The sequence below is a fragment of the Dipodomys merriami genome, unplaced genomic scaffold, assembly GCF_024711535.1.
Source record: "Dipodomys merriami isolate MVZ:Mamm:240054 unplaced genomic scaffold, mDipMer1.0.p SCAF_2, whole genome shotgun sequence".
NCBI lineage: Eukaryota > Metazoa > Chordata > Mammalia > Rodentia > Heteromyidae > Dipodomys > Dipodomys merriami.
The window spans coordinates 100,196,515-100,212,483 of NW_027203381.1; the positions used below are offsets into that span (position 1 = coordinate 100,196,515).

General features: G+C 32.9%; 1 protein-coding gene across 8 annotated transcripts in view; it reads left to right on the forward strand.

Moving 5' to 3' along the window:
* Positions 1–15,969, forward strand: part of Robo1 (roundabout guidance receptor 1) — an 820,976-nt gene that overhangs the window by 730,738 nt on the left and 74,269 nt on the right. For all 8 annotated transcript variants that reach the window (XM_070030453.1, XM_070030457.1, XM_070030452.1 and 5 more), the window contains 2 exons: positions 10,490–10,614; positions 14,118–14,289. In XM_070030453.1, the coding sequence (XP_069886554.1) occupies positions 10,490–10,614; positions 14,118–14,289 (297 nt within the window). The remainder of the gene's footprint in view (positions 1–10,489; positions 10,615–14,117; positions 14,290–15,969) is intronic.

Below are 15,969 nucleotides of genomic sequence, written 5' to 3' on the forward strand. Positions count from 1 at the left end.
TATTAAAATACCTGAAGAGTTTTAATTGTTAGTGATATCATCATTCATGACTGTCTATGTAATTTCTCTGCCATACCAGTCACTGGGCTTACTGACTTCACATTTAGATAGCTTCACCTCCTGAAAATCTGAGTATTCCTCTTTTAAAAAAAAGTGTTTCTCCAAAAAAACAAAACCTATAGCTAATTACTCTTCATATTCTTCTGGAATGTGATATTTACAACACTAGTCTTACAGAATTATTAATTGAAACTTACTAATCACTATGTAGCGGAGAATTTTTTTTAAGTCACATTGGTTCAAGGATGACTTAGAAATAAGCTCTTAATAATACAGAGTAAGATGTATTAATTAGTAGAACTTCAAAGTCAAGATAATTTTATTTGTAGTCAGTTCAAGAAAGCTCCTTTTTAGTAGGATAATCTTAGCACAGATAAATTTGTTTAACTAGGAAATCTTCTATAGAGTCATACCAGGAATTTAGCATGCTACAATTATTTTAGATCCAAAACAGTGGCAGTCTTCTGCCATTGCATTTTAAAATAATCACTAACAAAAGTAAGACTTTCAATTCTGTATTTGTTGTAAAGACAACTCAAATATATTTTCTATTATGATCCAAATATTGAAATCTCAAATAGTGTGAAAATATCAATATCTTAATCATCATGTGATAATATATGCAAATATTTTAATATTTTTGAATTTTCTTGTGTTTTCTAAATGGACCCTAGAAACCATATACATAAGATGTTTCATCAATTTACAGTGATATTATCTGAAAAGAATATTTTTTGAGAACTTTTCTTCTAGTAGCATGTGCACTAGATCCATATAATATCTGAAGGCTCCTATCAGGGCTGAACCATGATATCTGTTGTGCTGATAACAGGATATGTTATTAAGAATCATAGCACAGAAGACACTGTATGATACAACTTTCTCATCCCTTCTCCAGGCAAGAGTGTATTTGTATTGGTGTGGCCAAATGGAAATAAATCCCATTTTGAAGACCTCTAGAGACATCACAGTTGGCAACCAATTCACGGTTCACTGGCCTTTACTGTTAACGGCTCCTTTTCTATACTTTGCCTATGTTGTTCACACTATTATTTCAGCCCATTATCTCCTTCTCTCCTGCTCTAAGTGGTTGTCACAATTGGCTGGCCTCTGTTTATTAGACCTAACCTGAAGGTTTCTTAAGTATCTACTTACCTTACTTGTTTTCTTTGGATACAAAAAGTCTTTTCCCCCAGCTTTTGTATACTTTTTTCAGACCTTTGTTATCTTTCTGACTCATGTCTTTGTAAATGTGACAAGAACATGGAACAAATCTAAGGCATCTTGTCTTTCTCCTTAATATTCTTCCTACTTCCCCCTCACTCCTTCTTCTCTGTTTTCCTTCTTTCCTTACATTTTCCTGTTAGACTTAAATCTTATTTATACCTGAAGATTATTGTCTGAGCAATGTATACTTTTACATAATAATTCCATGACATGGAGCCTTTTGATATCACATTAAAAAAGGAGTCTTTTAAGTGATTGTGCATGTGTGTGTGTGTGTGTGTGTGTGTGTGTGTGTGTGTGTGTGTGTGTGTAGACAGAAAGGAAAATAACACACATTGTTTTCAAACTGTTTAAACAGGTATTCATTAAAAAGCTATGTGTCCATTATATATTTTTTCTGTCTCCTAAGGTTTTCCAATAGCTGTCCTTTTCTTTTAAACCAAAAGACAGGGCTGGAAATATCATTCTAATGATAGAAATTCTGTTAGCCAGGAACGAAATCTTCTCTTCCCCAGTAATGCCACAAAAAGGTAGGGGGAAAGTTTGACTCAACAGGCATGAGTGAATGTTGCCATTATAGAATTAAAACATGTTTTATGAATATATAGTACGTATTTCAGACAAGGCAACACTCCCTCTTACCATCCCCTCAAATAAGATAGTCTTCATGAAAACGTATGCCCCATATTCAAACACAGCCTCCTGCAGAGTTCTCCAGTTCTTTACACTTTCTTTTTTTTAAATAAGTTTTTTTATTGTGAAAATACTGTACAGAGGGGTTACAGTTACATGAGCAAGGTAAGGAGTACATTTCTTATCAAGCATTGTTGCCTCCTCCTTTGTTTTTCTTCTACCATCCATTCCCTCCCACCTCCTGAACTACACTCCCTCCCCACCCCCTCACCCCCCACCTTCCCCACCTAAATTGTAAAGTCTGTTTTTCAACATAGTGTTGTACATCTCATTGTTGCAATGTGTCAACCTGTATCCCTATTTAAACAATTTGTTTTTTCCCTTCTCCTCCCCAAATTATACCAACATCAAATACAACAGGGGTTATACCAGGGGGGAGGGACATACAAAGCAACAAAAAAATCACATGGTACCTTATAAATACTTTAGAAACAATAGCAAGAAAGAAAAAAACCACTTGGGGTTCATTTCACTTAACATCATCTTAAAACCTATCTAATTTAATAAAAGTTGAAACTGTCACTGAAGAAATAAAATCATGTAGCTATTTTTAAAAATGACAAAATATGTTTACTTTTTTAAAAATTACTTTTTAAAAAATTACTTTCATTTCATAGCTGTTTTATGAAATTTTTAATCATTTCAAATGACAAATGGTTACAATTCTAAGACCCTTAGGTGTTTAGATTGCTTTTATTTCAAAAAATTAATAAATAAAGATGCTTTCAAACAGCCTTAAGTCTACTTTGTTATCACCTGTTAGGTTTTGTGTGTTTTTAAGACCATCACTGAATATCCTTCACAATCTTTACTATTCTGAGTTCTTTCAAAACAAATGAAATGAAATCTATGTTTGTCATACGGTATGTCACTCTTTTGGAACCCAGTACTCAATGTGAAAATTTGTTCAGAGACCTGACTGAGTTAAAAGCCCTAGAAGGCAGCCTTTTGGTTAGCCCTGTGTGGCCTTGAGAAAGTTATTTATCAATTGCAGAAGGATAAGTTTAGACTATGTGGTTCTCAGGGCTCTTCTAGCACCAACATTTTATAGTTTTATGGTTTTATTAGAGCTAGAGACAGACAGGCCTGTCCTCTTTATTAGCAGGAAGGGAGTTGGGATAGAGTTGCTGTGAGCCTTTAAAGCAGAAAGCAAGTCGAGAATAGATAGAGGCTGAGAAGCCCCCTATAAGCCTGGAACTTGAGACTGCTTTCTTTGTTTCTTTTTGGCATACTAATGGGTCAATAAATGCTCACTCTCTATTTTAGAGAGCAAGAGAAAATTTCTGAAAAAAAATATTTTATACTATGTTCTTAAGTATAGACAAAGATAATAATATCTGTGCTTTGGGTAAAATGATTTTTGTAATCATTGGCTTTTGTCTCTATTGAAACTAGAAAAAAATAAAAGAGGGTTATACTGAAAAGATGGGTTTTCATCTATATAACAGGGATTGTTTCTTCATAGTACTAGTACTACCATGTCCTAGTTAAATCATCACTAAAGATAGTCTTTTCAACAACTTCCGATATTGTAGACATTTGTAAAGCAACTATAAAATATTTTCTAATTATTTGTCATTAATATAAATATGAACATAAAGTTCTTATATTCAGTCTAAATAAGAAGATTCTAACATTATGGCTTGATTGCTATTAAAAATTATAAGAAAGAAAGGGATATTTGGCATTTTAAAGGATTGGCTTTCTAGTAACTATCTTATTTTTAATATATTGTAATTTTGACATATTTTAAACAATTCTAAATTAGAAAATCACTTAAGAGTTATGTATTTGGACTCTTAATAGTATTACTTCAATGAGATCAAGTTTTTTTACTTAGATTAATCCAAAAGGCAATTTACATACATGTCTTGTTGTTTCAAAGGAAAAACATTAGGCACAGTTTGTCAGATTCTCTCTGTAGTTTCAGAATATTTTCTCATTTAAGAGACATCAGTATTTTACTCTTTTTTAAATAATTTTATTGTTAGTATTAAGCTTTACAGAGGAGTTATCATGAGACATCAGTTTGAGGCAGAAAGAAATATAGCAATGCCTCTTTAATTCTGGTGTTTGGATTATAGATTTATTTTTTTGACTTTGTAATATGAGTGAATGAAAGATTAGGCTTAATTTTTTTCTTTTAAAGGGAAAATAATTATTTCACACTTTAAAAGCAATATTTGAGTTAAATATATGTCATAAATTACCTTAAAATTTTGCCTTGATGGCAAAAATCTGCAAGATAATACTTGTTTCTCTTTTATAGCTATCTGACATCACAACAATTCTTGACATTTGTTTAAAGTGTAGGAATGTGTACTTAGTCTAATTAATTTTGATTTGGTGACAGATATGAGAGTTTTTGAGTGATATATATTGTGGGGTTTTACTATGTTGGTATGTTGTTATTAAAAACTTTGCAATTGATAGTTATAACCTTTATTTCTAAAATTGGGAAACAAAATGATTATTTTCAGGCATTTCATATGTGTATTATGCTTTTGAATATTAAGATACCTCAGTGTTGCAGCATTGATATTAATGTGATTTCCAATGGATAGGACTATAAAATTTGTCTCTTCTAGTTTATTCATATTTTCTGCACATTTACATTAAAACATGCAAGAATCACTTTTCAGTCATTTGCTTACTCAACTTATGATGACAGAGTAGCAAAGATACCTGGTGCTTGTCAGAAATGTAAATTCTCACACCATACTCTTGGCCTAGAGATTCATAATGTGTATTTTGAGCAGACTTTGAGCGCTTGTGTATATAATGATTCATATGTGAAAAGTATGTTTAGTGAAATATCATTAACAATGTGAAACCCCTACAATTAATATGATGATGGAGTTACAAGATTTAATATTCTTTATCTTTAAAAGTGCTCAAACTTTATTTCTCTTTAGGTTTAAGCAGCTAAGATTTATAGTGTATTTACATTTATTATATGTACAGTAACCTCACCTGTCCTGTGGTAGCCAAATGTAAAGTTTTATAATTTTCTAGCTATTATGCCTTATGGCTCTGCTATTTAATCATAGCAGTGACTTGAAAATTCATTTCCCCCAAATTATTCATGACTGTATTTCAAATGCTAACAAATTAACTCATAGATAGTATAAACAATGTATCTAAAATATTAACTTTTTTAACCTTATATTAAAATAAGGATCATTGTTAAGTCAAATCTTGTTACTTTTTCTTTTTCATTTTCTGTTTCTTTATTTTTATTTATTCCATGTTTTCTTTTTTCTTTGTTTTAGTTGGGTCTGGTAAGTTGACATTTTATTGGCCATCTTCTAATCACCGTGTCACTGTGACTGGAACTTCTCTTCCCCTTTCCATCCATACCCTTCCATGTCCTCAACCAATCAGCCTCCATGTTTCACTTGTCATTGGCCACAGACAGACTGCACAGAATAAAGTCTGCAGGAACTATGGGTAACTGTGACAAAGAGTAAAGGTAATGGGGTTGCTAACTTTATATATTTTCAAGTCATGTATTACTTGCGTCTTTTAATTCTTCACTCCTGAAATAAATGATAAAATGAGGCCTAGGACTGCATCTTAGTTAAATGCTATTTCAATGTATGTCTTCTAAGAGCAATATATATATATATATGTACATATATATATATATATATATATATATGTACATATATATACACATATAATATACACACAATTTGGCTTTTTTCTCTTCAACTTTGGTCATAAATCCTTGTCTGTCTTTTTGTGTACTGCTAGTTCAATAATAGTCATTAAAAGTCTTGTTGAATGAAGCTTTCACATGAAGCTTTTTGTCACTCATTTTCATTTCTCTGTGTTTGACTCATTTCATTTTATGTATGAAATACTACATGGTATATCAAAACTTTATTAAAATCCATTTTGGTAAGCATTTTCTCCTGTACAATTAAAGAGCAATCAGGTTTCTATGTACATACATAGAGGAAAATGCATTCATTAATTCTATATGGTTGTAAGAATGCCCTTTTAAATGAGTTTTATATGAATGTGCTATTATGCTAAAAGGTGTGCTAGAAGAAAAATTTTTCCCCTAAATAGTATCCCTCACTATTTTTTAAACTAAAAAGATTTACAGATAATACTATAGTATTATCTCATATTAATTCAAATAGAATGGGTTGTTCAACAATCTTGACACAATGACCAGGTATGTAGATTCCTATAGTGATATCATAAATAAAAAACTAGATAAAGCTTTAAAATTAAATAATAAAGACTGTAAATAGTAGGATGAAAATGGAGTTGAAGGTTTGCCTAATATATTATATATGACACATCAAAATTAAAATACTGGCAAAAGAGAATTAAAGGACTATAAATTAAATGGAAATGTATTTACAGTATACATGCAAAGTGGATAAAATGTGAACATTTCAACAGTTCTTAGGGCTAGGCTGTGTGGCTAAGCTTTAATCCAGCTACTCAAGAAAGTAGGGATTATAAGGTTGGAAGGATTGCAGCATAAGACCAGCAAAAATTAGCAAGACACTCCAAGTCAACAGACAAGCATGATGTGATGTTACACATCTGTATTCTCACAGATACACAAGGCAGACGTAGGAGATTCACAGCCCAATGCTCGCCAGACAAAAATACAAGACCCTATCTGAAAAATAACTAAAAACAAAAAGTGGCTCATCCTATAGAGTACCTACCTAGCAAGTAGCTACCTACCTAAGCTGAAACCCCAGTACAGCAAAAATAATAATAATAACAACAACAAAAATTCTTAGAAATTGAAAACACATGAGCATATTATTCAAGAAATTCAGGATATCGATGATGAAGTAATATTAAGAGAAAAATCTATTCTTGGTTTGAATATGTGAATGCATATTGTTTTGAAATTTAGGGGAAAAAAGCAGTCTGAATTAGTGAAAATATAATTTTCCAACATATATTTTGAGCACAATTAACTATACTTTTGGATTTTGTATGTTTTGTATATTTTCATATGCTGTAATTTTACTTCTAGAAAATAATCATAAACATAAGTGAGGGAAGAACGGTAATTCTAACACTGTCTTCAATAGTGAAAATTAGGAAAATCTAAATTTGTAGGACTGACTATTTGGCTCAAAGCCTCATGAACGCTGAGAAAAATAAAAATTTAAAACAGTAGAAATTGAATGAATTAGGACTGGGAATGTGGCTCAGTGGTAGAGTATTTGACTAGCATGCATGAATCCCTGAGCTCACTTCCTCAGTACCACATTAAAGAGAAAAAGCCAAAAGTAGCACTGTGGTTCAAGTGGTAAGAGTGAACAGAAAAAGCTCAGGAACAGTGCCCAGGCCCTGAGTTCAAGCCTCAGGACTAGAAAGGAAAAAGAATAAATAATTTAATTTTATATTGGCCATTAGACAACTAGTAGAATGATATTTTAGCCAGGCACTTTTGGATTATGTAAGTAATCCTAGCTACTCAGAGGGCTAAGCTCTATGAATTAGAATTCAAAACCAGCCCAAACTAAAAAGTTTGGAGACTTATCTGCAATTATACAAAAATATAAAAGTGGAGCTATGACTTAAGGAGTAGAGAGCCAGCCAGACTTGAGCAAAAACATGAAGTGAAAAGGTAAGGCCCTGAGTTCAAAACCCAGTACCAGCACAATAAATAAATAAATAAATAAAGCATTATTTTAATACAATATTTTAAAGTAGTATGATTCCATTCTGAAATATAGGTAGCTTTCCCTTTTGGTCATATTTTTTACATGTTCCACAATTAACATATATGTCACTGGCATTTTTTAATTAGGCCAAGTTTAAGTGTTGTGCTCTTCAAAAAAATCCAATATATCACCACAAATATCAAATAAATGAATGTGACAAATTATCTTCACAATATAAGATATGTGATGATGACATATTGATACTGAGAAGAATATTTAGTGCATTTTATTACCTTAGAAATAAAACCTGTAGCCATTTTTTAATGAAACATGGTTTCACTATATGGCCCAGACTAGCCTGAGACCACTGATCCAAGTGATCTTCTGTCTTCAGCTTCCCAAGTAGCTAGAACTACAGATGTGTGCCACCATTCAAGTCAGGAGAAGATTTTCCAAAATGTTCTTTCTAAGACCTATCTTGTATCTGATGTCACTGTTGATGTTGGCCTGTGCATATGCCTAAAAAATATAATAAATCCATTTCCAGACAAATATCCTGTGTGGAAGGATTGCTTCAGGATAAATGTAGTTAGCATAAGGGTTTGTATTCCTTGTTCCCAAATAACTCTTTGAGGCTTGAAGAGTCCTGGCATTTTATAAAAGAAACAGTCTGGCATACATTCTTAGACATGCTCCTGAGATTTAAGCAAGAGACCACCCGAGGTTTTTACTTGACTAAGTGGTTTGAACATTTATACTTTCCTGCTCACATTCCCTTAGTATTGGAAAGTCCTGTTCTCCCACTCATCTAATTAATCATGTACTTTCCTTGCATTGAAAGAAACCAAACTCTAGTCTGGCTTTAGTTTCTTATTCAGTCGGTCTTTTCACTTTCTAGACTGATTTCTGCGTCAATGATTCCATTCCTTGACTTGGAGCAGAGATGCTGTATAGTTCTTTCTGGAGGAAAATCTCCAGGCAGTCTATTATATGCCTATTATGATACCTGGGTAATCATAACGTTTGCTAAATTCATGAGTAAACCACTCAATTGCAATCACAGGATTTAAAAAAAATTATAAGCTGGGACTTCAGTGTTTCCAAATTGAACATAAACTAGGTTTCCTAACTTCATATTTTCTTCCCTGTAAGTTAGAGGACATTTGAAAGCATTTGACCTGATTTTTGACATCTCCTATAATTTTCTAGTCAAATGGTATAATTTTGACTAAACCTTAGTTCTTAAATAAAATAACAGCAGAGAGGAAAGTACACTAACTTAGAATCTAAGATATTTAATTATTTTTTGTAGTTTTGCCAGCATGTAATTAGAGAAAAATCATTTTCTGATTTTGTTAATGTTTTAAAGAATATATATATGATTAGCATATTTATTAAATAGGCTTTTATGTCCTTTTATAACTTATTCAGATACTCAGAATACAGGACATGAGCAATTTTTGTAAATGTGTACAATTTTATGTATTATAAAAGTTATACTATACACACATGTAAATTAACCAGTTATCTTTCTGTTAACTAGCTTTACTAGAAAAAAATGGTATGCTTATTGACAGGATAGTGATGTGGACATGATCTGAATGTAATTTTTTAATTCCTATTTACTTTACAGAGTTGTCTTAAGCAAGTGACATAAATAACTGAGAGTACTTTTCGGGAAAGGGTTAGAAATAATGGAAGTGTCTTTAAAAGTGGATTAGAAGAGCCCTTTCCTACACAAACTGTCAAATGTCTAGCTTGAAATGTCTCTTCACTTCAGTTGAAAGTGAGACAAGACAGAAATAATTAGGTGTTTCAGACAGGTGATAAGGAACGCATTTGAAAAATGAAAACAGTAGGTAAAAAGACTTACTTTCAGTGCACATTTTTCCAGGGAAATAATCAGCCCCCAAGTAAGTATATACATACACATACACATACACATACACACAAACACAAACACACACGCACACACACGCACACACACACACACACACACACACACACACACACACACACACACACACACACACACACACACACACACACACACACACACACACACACACACACACACACACACACACACACACACCCTAAGCCCAATATCCCTCCCCATTTTGGCTCCATCAGCAAAGTCATCTAATGTTATCAGCTGCCTCTAAGCCCACTGTAACTGACACAATTTTATGACTTTCTGTTTACTGCTGGGTGAAGTGGCCATTTATGTCTGGATAAATCAAACAGTTTGGGCAAAGCTGGCAATATTTATAATGTCAGGAGAAGCAGATGTTTCAAATTTGCCCTCATTTCCATATATATTCTGTTTGAACATGCCCTTGCCTATGTTAATGAAGGAGCCTGGTGAATCAGTATTGCTTTAAATTCACTTGTATTCAAGTAATGGGACTGAAGGTTTTTAAATGGTTGTCATTTGCATGGTAGTATTTCAAGGAGCTTTTGAGTTAAATTAAGGTAATTTTAGGACCTGTCTGCATTAGGAGGTCCTTGTGTGTATGATTAAAGTTCATTCACCTTTAAGCAGTTCTAAATGAGAAAAGATAATATTTATTCATACAATTTTAGATATATTTTGAGTGTAAGGGGTCAAATTGTAGCTCAAGAATTCTTTAAAATATGAGGGTTAATCCTAGAAGGTCAAGTAATGAGAAATCTTCACCGTGTAGCTCTATTTTATTCTATAAATATACACTTAATTTAACTTCAAATGAAGGCTGAGAATTGGTGCATGATTACAACTGTACATAACGTGGGATAAAACAAAGGCAGCAACTGGAATATCTGAGGACCATAACGACCTGATTTTGATTCAGTGTAATTTGATTCATTTCCTTTAGAACCTCCACATTTTGTTGTGAAACCACGAGACCAGGTGGTGGCCTTGGGACGAACTGTGACTTTCCAATGTGAAGCAACTGGCAATCCTCAGCCAGCTATATTTTGGCGGAGAGAGGGAAGTCAGGTAAAAATCCTTTTTTTCTGATTTTTTTTTTTCAAGCAGCACACATCAGTGCCACATCTAAGAAAAGAATAGTAGCAACCCATTAAGAACATCAAGAAATCTAAAGGCACTCAAAAATTCCAGCCTCAGAGAAGACAAATATCTCGGTTTTAATCTTCAAAAACGATTTTCTCTGACTCCTTTTGGTATACAGGATTGTATAAGAAAGTTTATCCTTTTATCATATCATTGTCACTTTCATCAGAACTAATTCATATTAACTGAAATCTCTTCTCAACATATTTTAATCATCATTTCTATCATTAATAGTTCTAGAGTTAGACAATTACTCCCTTTCATGTATTTAAAATATTATAATTCAGTGTGATTTTGATAACGCAAGGTCTGAAGTAGCTTTTGAATTCTCAAATTATATCAAACTCTGCTAAATTTTTTGTTTTTCATCAATGTTATATTAAATATAATGCAGTATATTCCATTCTTTAAAAATTCTATATAGCTGTGTGCCTGTAGTTCACACCTATAATCCTAGTTACTCAGGAAGCTGAGATCTGAGGATCATGGTTCAAAGCCAGCCCAGGCAGGAAAGTCCGTGAGACCCTTATCTCCAATCAACCACTCAGAAAACCAGAAGTGGCACAGTGGCTCAAGTGGTAGAGCGCTAGCCTTGAGCTGAAGAACTGAGGGACAGCACCCAGTCCCAGAGTTCAAGCCCCACAACCAACAACAAAAATAAATAAATAAATAAAAATTTTATATAATTGCCATTTGCTATTAAATTCTGTTCTCTAAACATTTTGCCAGCTCCTCTTTACACTTAAACCAGAATATAGAGCTCGGTATTTGTTCAATTCTATGGGACTTCAGTTGAATAAACAAAAAGTTTTAAACTAGTTTAAAATGTCTTTTTTATCTCCTATCTTGGGATTGTTCTTCTATGATGGGAAATACTTACCTTTACAATACAATTATTCTTGACCTCATTTTATATTTGCCTGACTCGGTCTTGAGTGTTTCATGGTTTTGCTTCGAAAGCAGTTTCATCAAGAGCCAACAGGGTGCCTGAGGCTCACACCTTTAATCCTAGCTACTCAAGAGGCTGAGATCTGAGGATCACGATTCAAAGCCAGCCTGGGCAGAAAAGTCGATGAGACTCTTATCTCAAATGAACTACTCAGAAAAGCCAGTTGTTGCTTCTGTGACTCAAGTGGTAGAGCACTAGCCTTGCTGGGCACAAAGAGGCTCAGAGACAATGTTCAAGCTCTGAGTGAAACCCAAGGACCAGGAAAAAAAAATGTTAGCAAAACCATCAATTCAATTCTGTTGTTACTATAGTTAACTGTCAATTTGACTAACTTAAATCCATTGTCATTTCAGTTCTAACATATTGTCAGTATTAATATATTTTATTGTGCCTCACTGAAGAAAATTTGCTAACACTAAATTAAAGATAAAAGAAACAAGAATAGTTTACTAAAACAAGAATATTAGAAGTAAATTATGGAAGAATTCTTTTTTTATTGTGAAAATACTGTACGGAGGGGTTACAATTACATGGGCAAGATAATGAGTACATTTCTTATCAAGCATTGTAGCCTCCTCCTTTGTTTCCCTTTTCCATCCTTTCCCATCCTCCCACCCCCCCACCCAATCCTCCCCCCACCCCCACCAAAGTTGTAAAGTTCGTTTTTCCACATAACGACTTGTACATCTCATTGTTGCAACGGATCCACCTGTATCCCTATTTAAACGATTTGTTTTTTTTCCCTTCCCCTCCACAAATTATACCAACCTCAAATACAGTGAAAGCAGGGGTTACACCATGGCGGACGACATACAAAGCAACAAAGAAATAATCTTATAAATGTGTTAGAAACAATCACCTGAAAGAAAAAAAACATTTGAATACATATCTTAGGGTTCATTTCCCTAACGTCAACTTCTCGGACCTTTTCTGCTTGACTCAGATATATACTAGTTATTGCAAATAAGGGAAACCATGGGACCTACGTTTCTTTGGGCCTGGCTTACTTCACTTAATATAATTTTTCCCTAGTCTTTCCATTTCCTAACAAATGGGGCAATGTCATTCTTTCTGATGGAGGCATAGAATTCCCTTGTGTATATATACCACATTTTATGGAGGTTCCTCAAAAGACTCCACATAGAGCTCTCCTATGACCCAGCAATCCCACTTTTGGGCATTTACCCAAATGATCACAAACAAGACCATACTAAAGCTACCAGCACAGCTATGTTTATTGCAGCATTATTTACCATAGCTAAGATATGGAATCGATCCAGATGCCCCTCAGTAGATGAATGGAAGAATTCTGTATAACAAAAATAGTAAACAATTAAAAATTTTTTCCTAATATACCTAAACTCAGATTTCCTAAATTATTCCTAAATAAGTAATTTAAATTCTAGATCAGTCCTCAGTTTATTTATTCATTTATTTTTGTCAGTATGCGGCTTAAACTCTTAGCTTGGGCACTGTCCCTCAGCTCTTCAGCTCAAGGCACCACTTGAACCACAGTGCCACTTCTGGTTTTTTGGTGGTTAATTGGAGATAAGAGTCTCCAAGCTAGCTTTCAACCATTATCCTCAGATCTCAGTCTCCTGAGTAGCTAGGATTATAGACATAAGCCACCTGTGCCCAGCTCTCAATAAATTTTGTTTGCTAGTTTGGGCTTAACACTTTTTCATTGAACATATATCCATGGAGGTCTAGCTAAACCTTATATTTATGCTAATGATATGTGCTACAAATCACCAAAATGAAACAACTCTATTTAAGAGGCAGAGCAGTATTCTTTAGTTCATGACACACAATGGCATTGTGCAGTATTTCACATGATCCTCTAAGCTCCAATAATCAGGATATTTTTATTCAATTCAATCTGAGATTTTTCAAAAAAAATTCTATAGGTATTCTCACCTTTTATGAGGAAAAACAAATATGTCCCTCTAAATTGATGGGTAAATGTTCCTGAACATTTGTAATGGATTGCCAGCAAAGATGCTTATTCTGGTGCCACAGTGACATCCTTGAACTTAATTTATCAAAATGATTTATATTTTAATTTGGCATATGTATATATATATATATATATATATATATATATATACAGGTCTTAAAGTTTGTAACACTAGTAGCCATAAGCATATTGAACATGCATTTTGTCATGATTTTCTTAAGCATGTAAATTTTGTACTCTAATAATTATAACATCATATAATACTGAGATTGATATAATTATATGACCTCATTAAAGTTTGAACATTATCTTCTGTGTGCCTAATATATATTTATATATGAACATATCTGTATGTGTAGGTGACAATGAAAGATACTTAGTTTACTTTTGTTTGTATGTTTGTGTGTGTGCATGAATGTATTTTTACACATTTATTTTTAAATGCATTTTTAGCTGTGCCAAAATACTGTAACCTAGCCCTTAACCTATTCTTCTTCTTTCCTCCCAAATTTTGGGTTTTAGAACCTTCTCTTCTCATACCAGCCCCCACAGTCTTCCAGTCGATTTTCAGTGTCCCAGACTGGGGACCTCACCATTACTAACGTCCAGAGATCAGATGTCGGGTATTACATCTGCCAGACTCTAAATGTTGCTGGAAGCATCATCACAAAAGCATATCTGGAAGTGACTGACGGTAATGTATAAAAATTTGGTTCAAATTATCCACATTTCTTAGGACTAAGAGTGACAGAAGATGTTATTTGTCTCAAATTTTCACTCTTCCTTATAGTTATTTTGTACACTAAGGGGAATATTGCTAAGTCAAAAATTATTACTTTAATGCAAAATTTCTATAAATTTCTAAGATCAGTCAGGTTTACACACTCATGGCAATTATATAAAGTGAACTTTATAGTGAATTTAGTGCATATCTCTATATAGGAATGTTTATAATGTTTTGGAAATGTGATGCATGTTAAAATGTATTTAAGTTTAAATTATCATTTATTCTGTTGCTTCTAAATTATATATGGCAAGATTATTTGGTCATAAATTCAGTGAGTCTGACAACTCACAACCCATGTGAATAAGTGCACTTTTCTAAATAATCTGATTTAATATTTTTTATAAATGCCTCTAAATATTATCACTTAATACAAATAGAAATATATTGTAGAGACATGATAATATCATTACTTAATACCAAGTATATTGTAGGTATACATTCACTATGGAGATAAAGAAAGTAATGACAACACAATTTGGGAAGATGCAAGAGAAGAAAAAGTTGTATATACACAGATATATATTTATTTATGTGTATTTATTATTAAAGAGTAGTCCCTAAGCATATTATAAGGAAATACCAATAATATATAAAATGTACACATGTCTATATTATTATTCCTATAATAAAAAATACCTACACTCAAACAAAAATATATTTCAGGTAGTTATAAGTATATTATATATTTTTATAACTATGCATGTATGTTTGTGTGTATGTATAATCAAGAAAAGTATGACAGCCTACAAATTAAAATTAAGGTTAAAAAATAATAGTGATAAAGTGTTGGTTGCTTCTAAAAGTAAATTAATTGAAGAATTCATAGAATAATCTCATGTATATGACCCCATTGGTTCAAAATAATGTGAGTGCCATCCATCCATGTGTACTGCGCATTTGTTTTAGTGTTGTGTAATATTCTGTTGCATACATACACCAAAATGTATTGAGGTTTGAATTCAGGGCCTGTGCTGTCCCTCAGTTTGTTCTCATGTGGCTGATGTCACTCAAGCTTTGCTGCTACCTCAGATTGTTTTGCTGATTGATTGGAGACAAGAATTTCTTAGCTTAGTTTGCTTGGGCTGACTTCAAACCTCAGTCCTCAGATCTCACTTCCTGAATAGTTCCGATTGTAGGCATGATCTACTCCTTTTCATTGCTTCTTAATAAATTTTATAATAGTAAAACAAAGATTTCTACCTTCCAATCAACATATAATGACTTTTAATTACTTGTACTTTTGAGACTAAATCTTGCAGAAAACTGTTAATAGGAACTTTTAAGCATCCCTAAATTTGTGAATGCCAGATTCAGCCCTTGTAACCAATTCATTCCCAAGTCCCAAATGTCAGGTTTTCCTTTATTATTTCAGAGAGAAGTGAGTGGTAGGATTCAGGTACTTTTGTACTTACTATTTTCTTATTATATTTTTTCTATTTTCTTTGTTTTGAAATGTATTGATACTGTTCAAACAACTTATAAGCATGAACTCAAGTTTGATAGATAAGAGTAGTTATTGTGAGTGCTGTCAGCATCAATATTTATATATTACTGAGTCTGATCCAAAGCAGGACTAGTAGATACAGA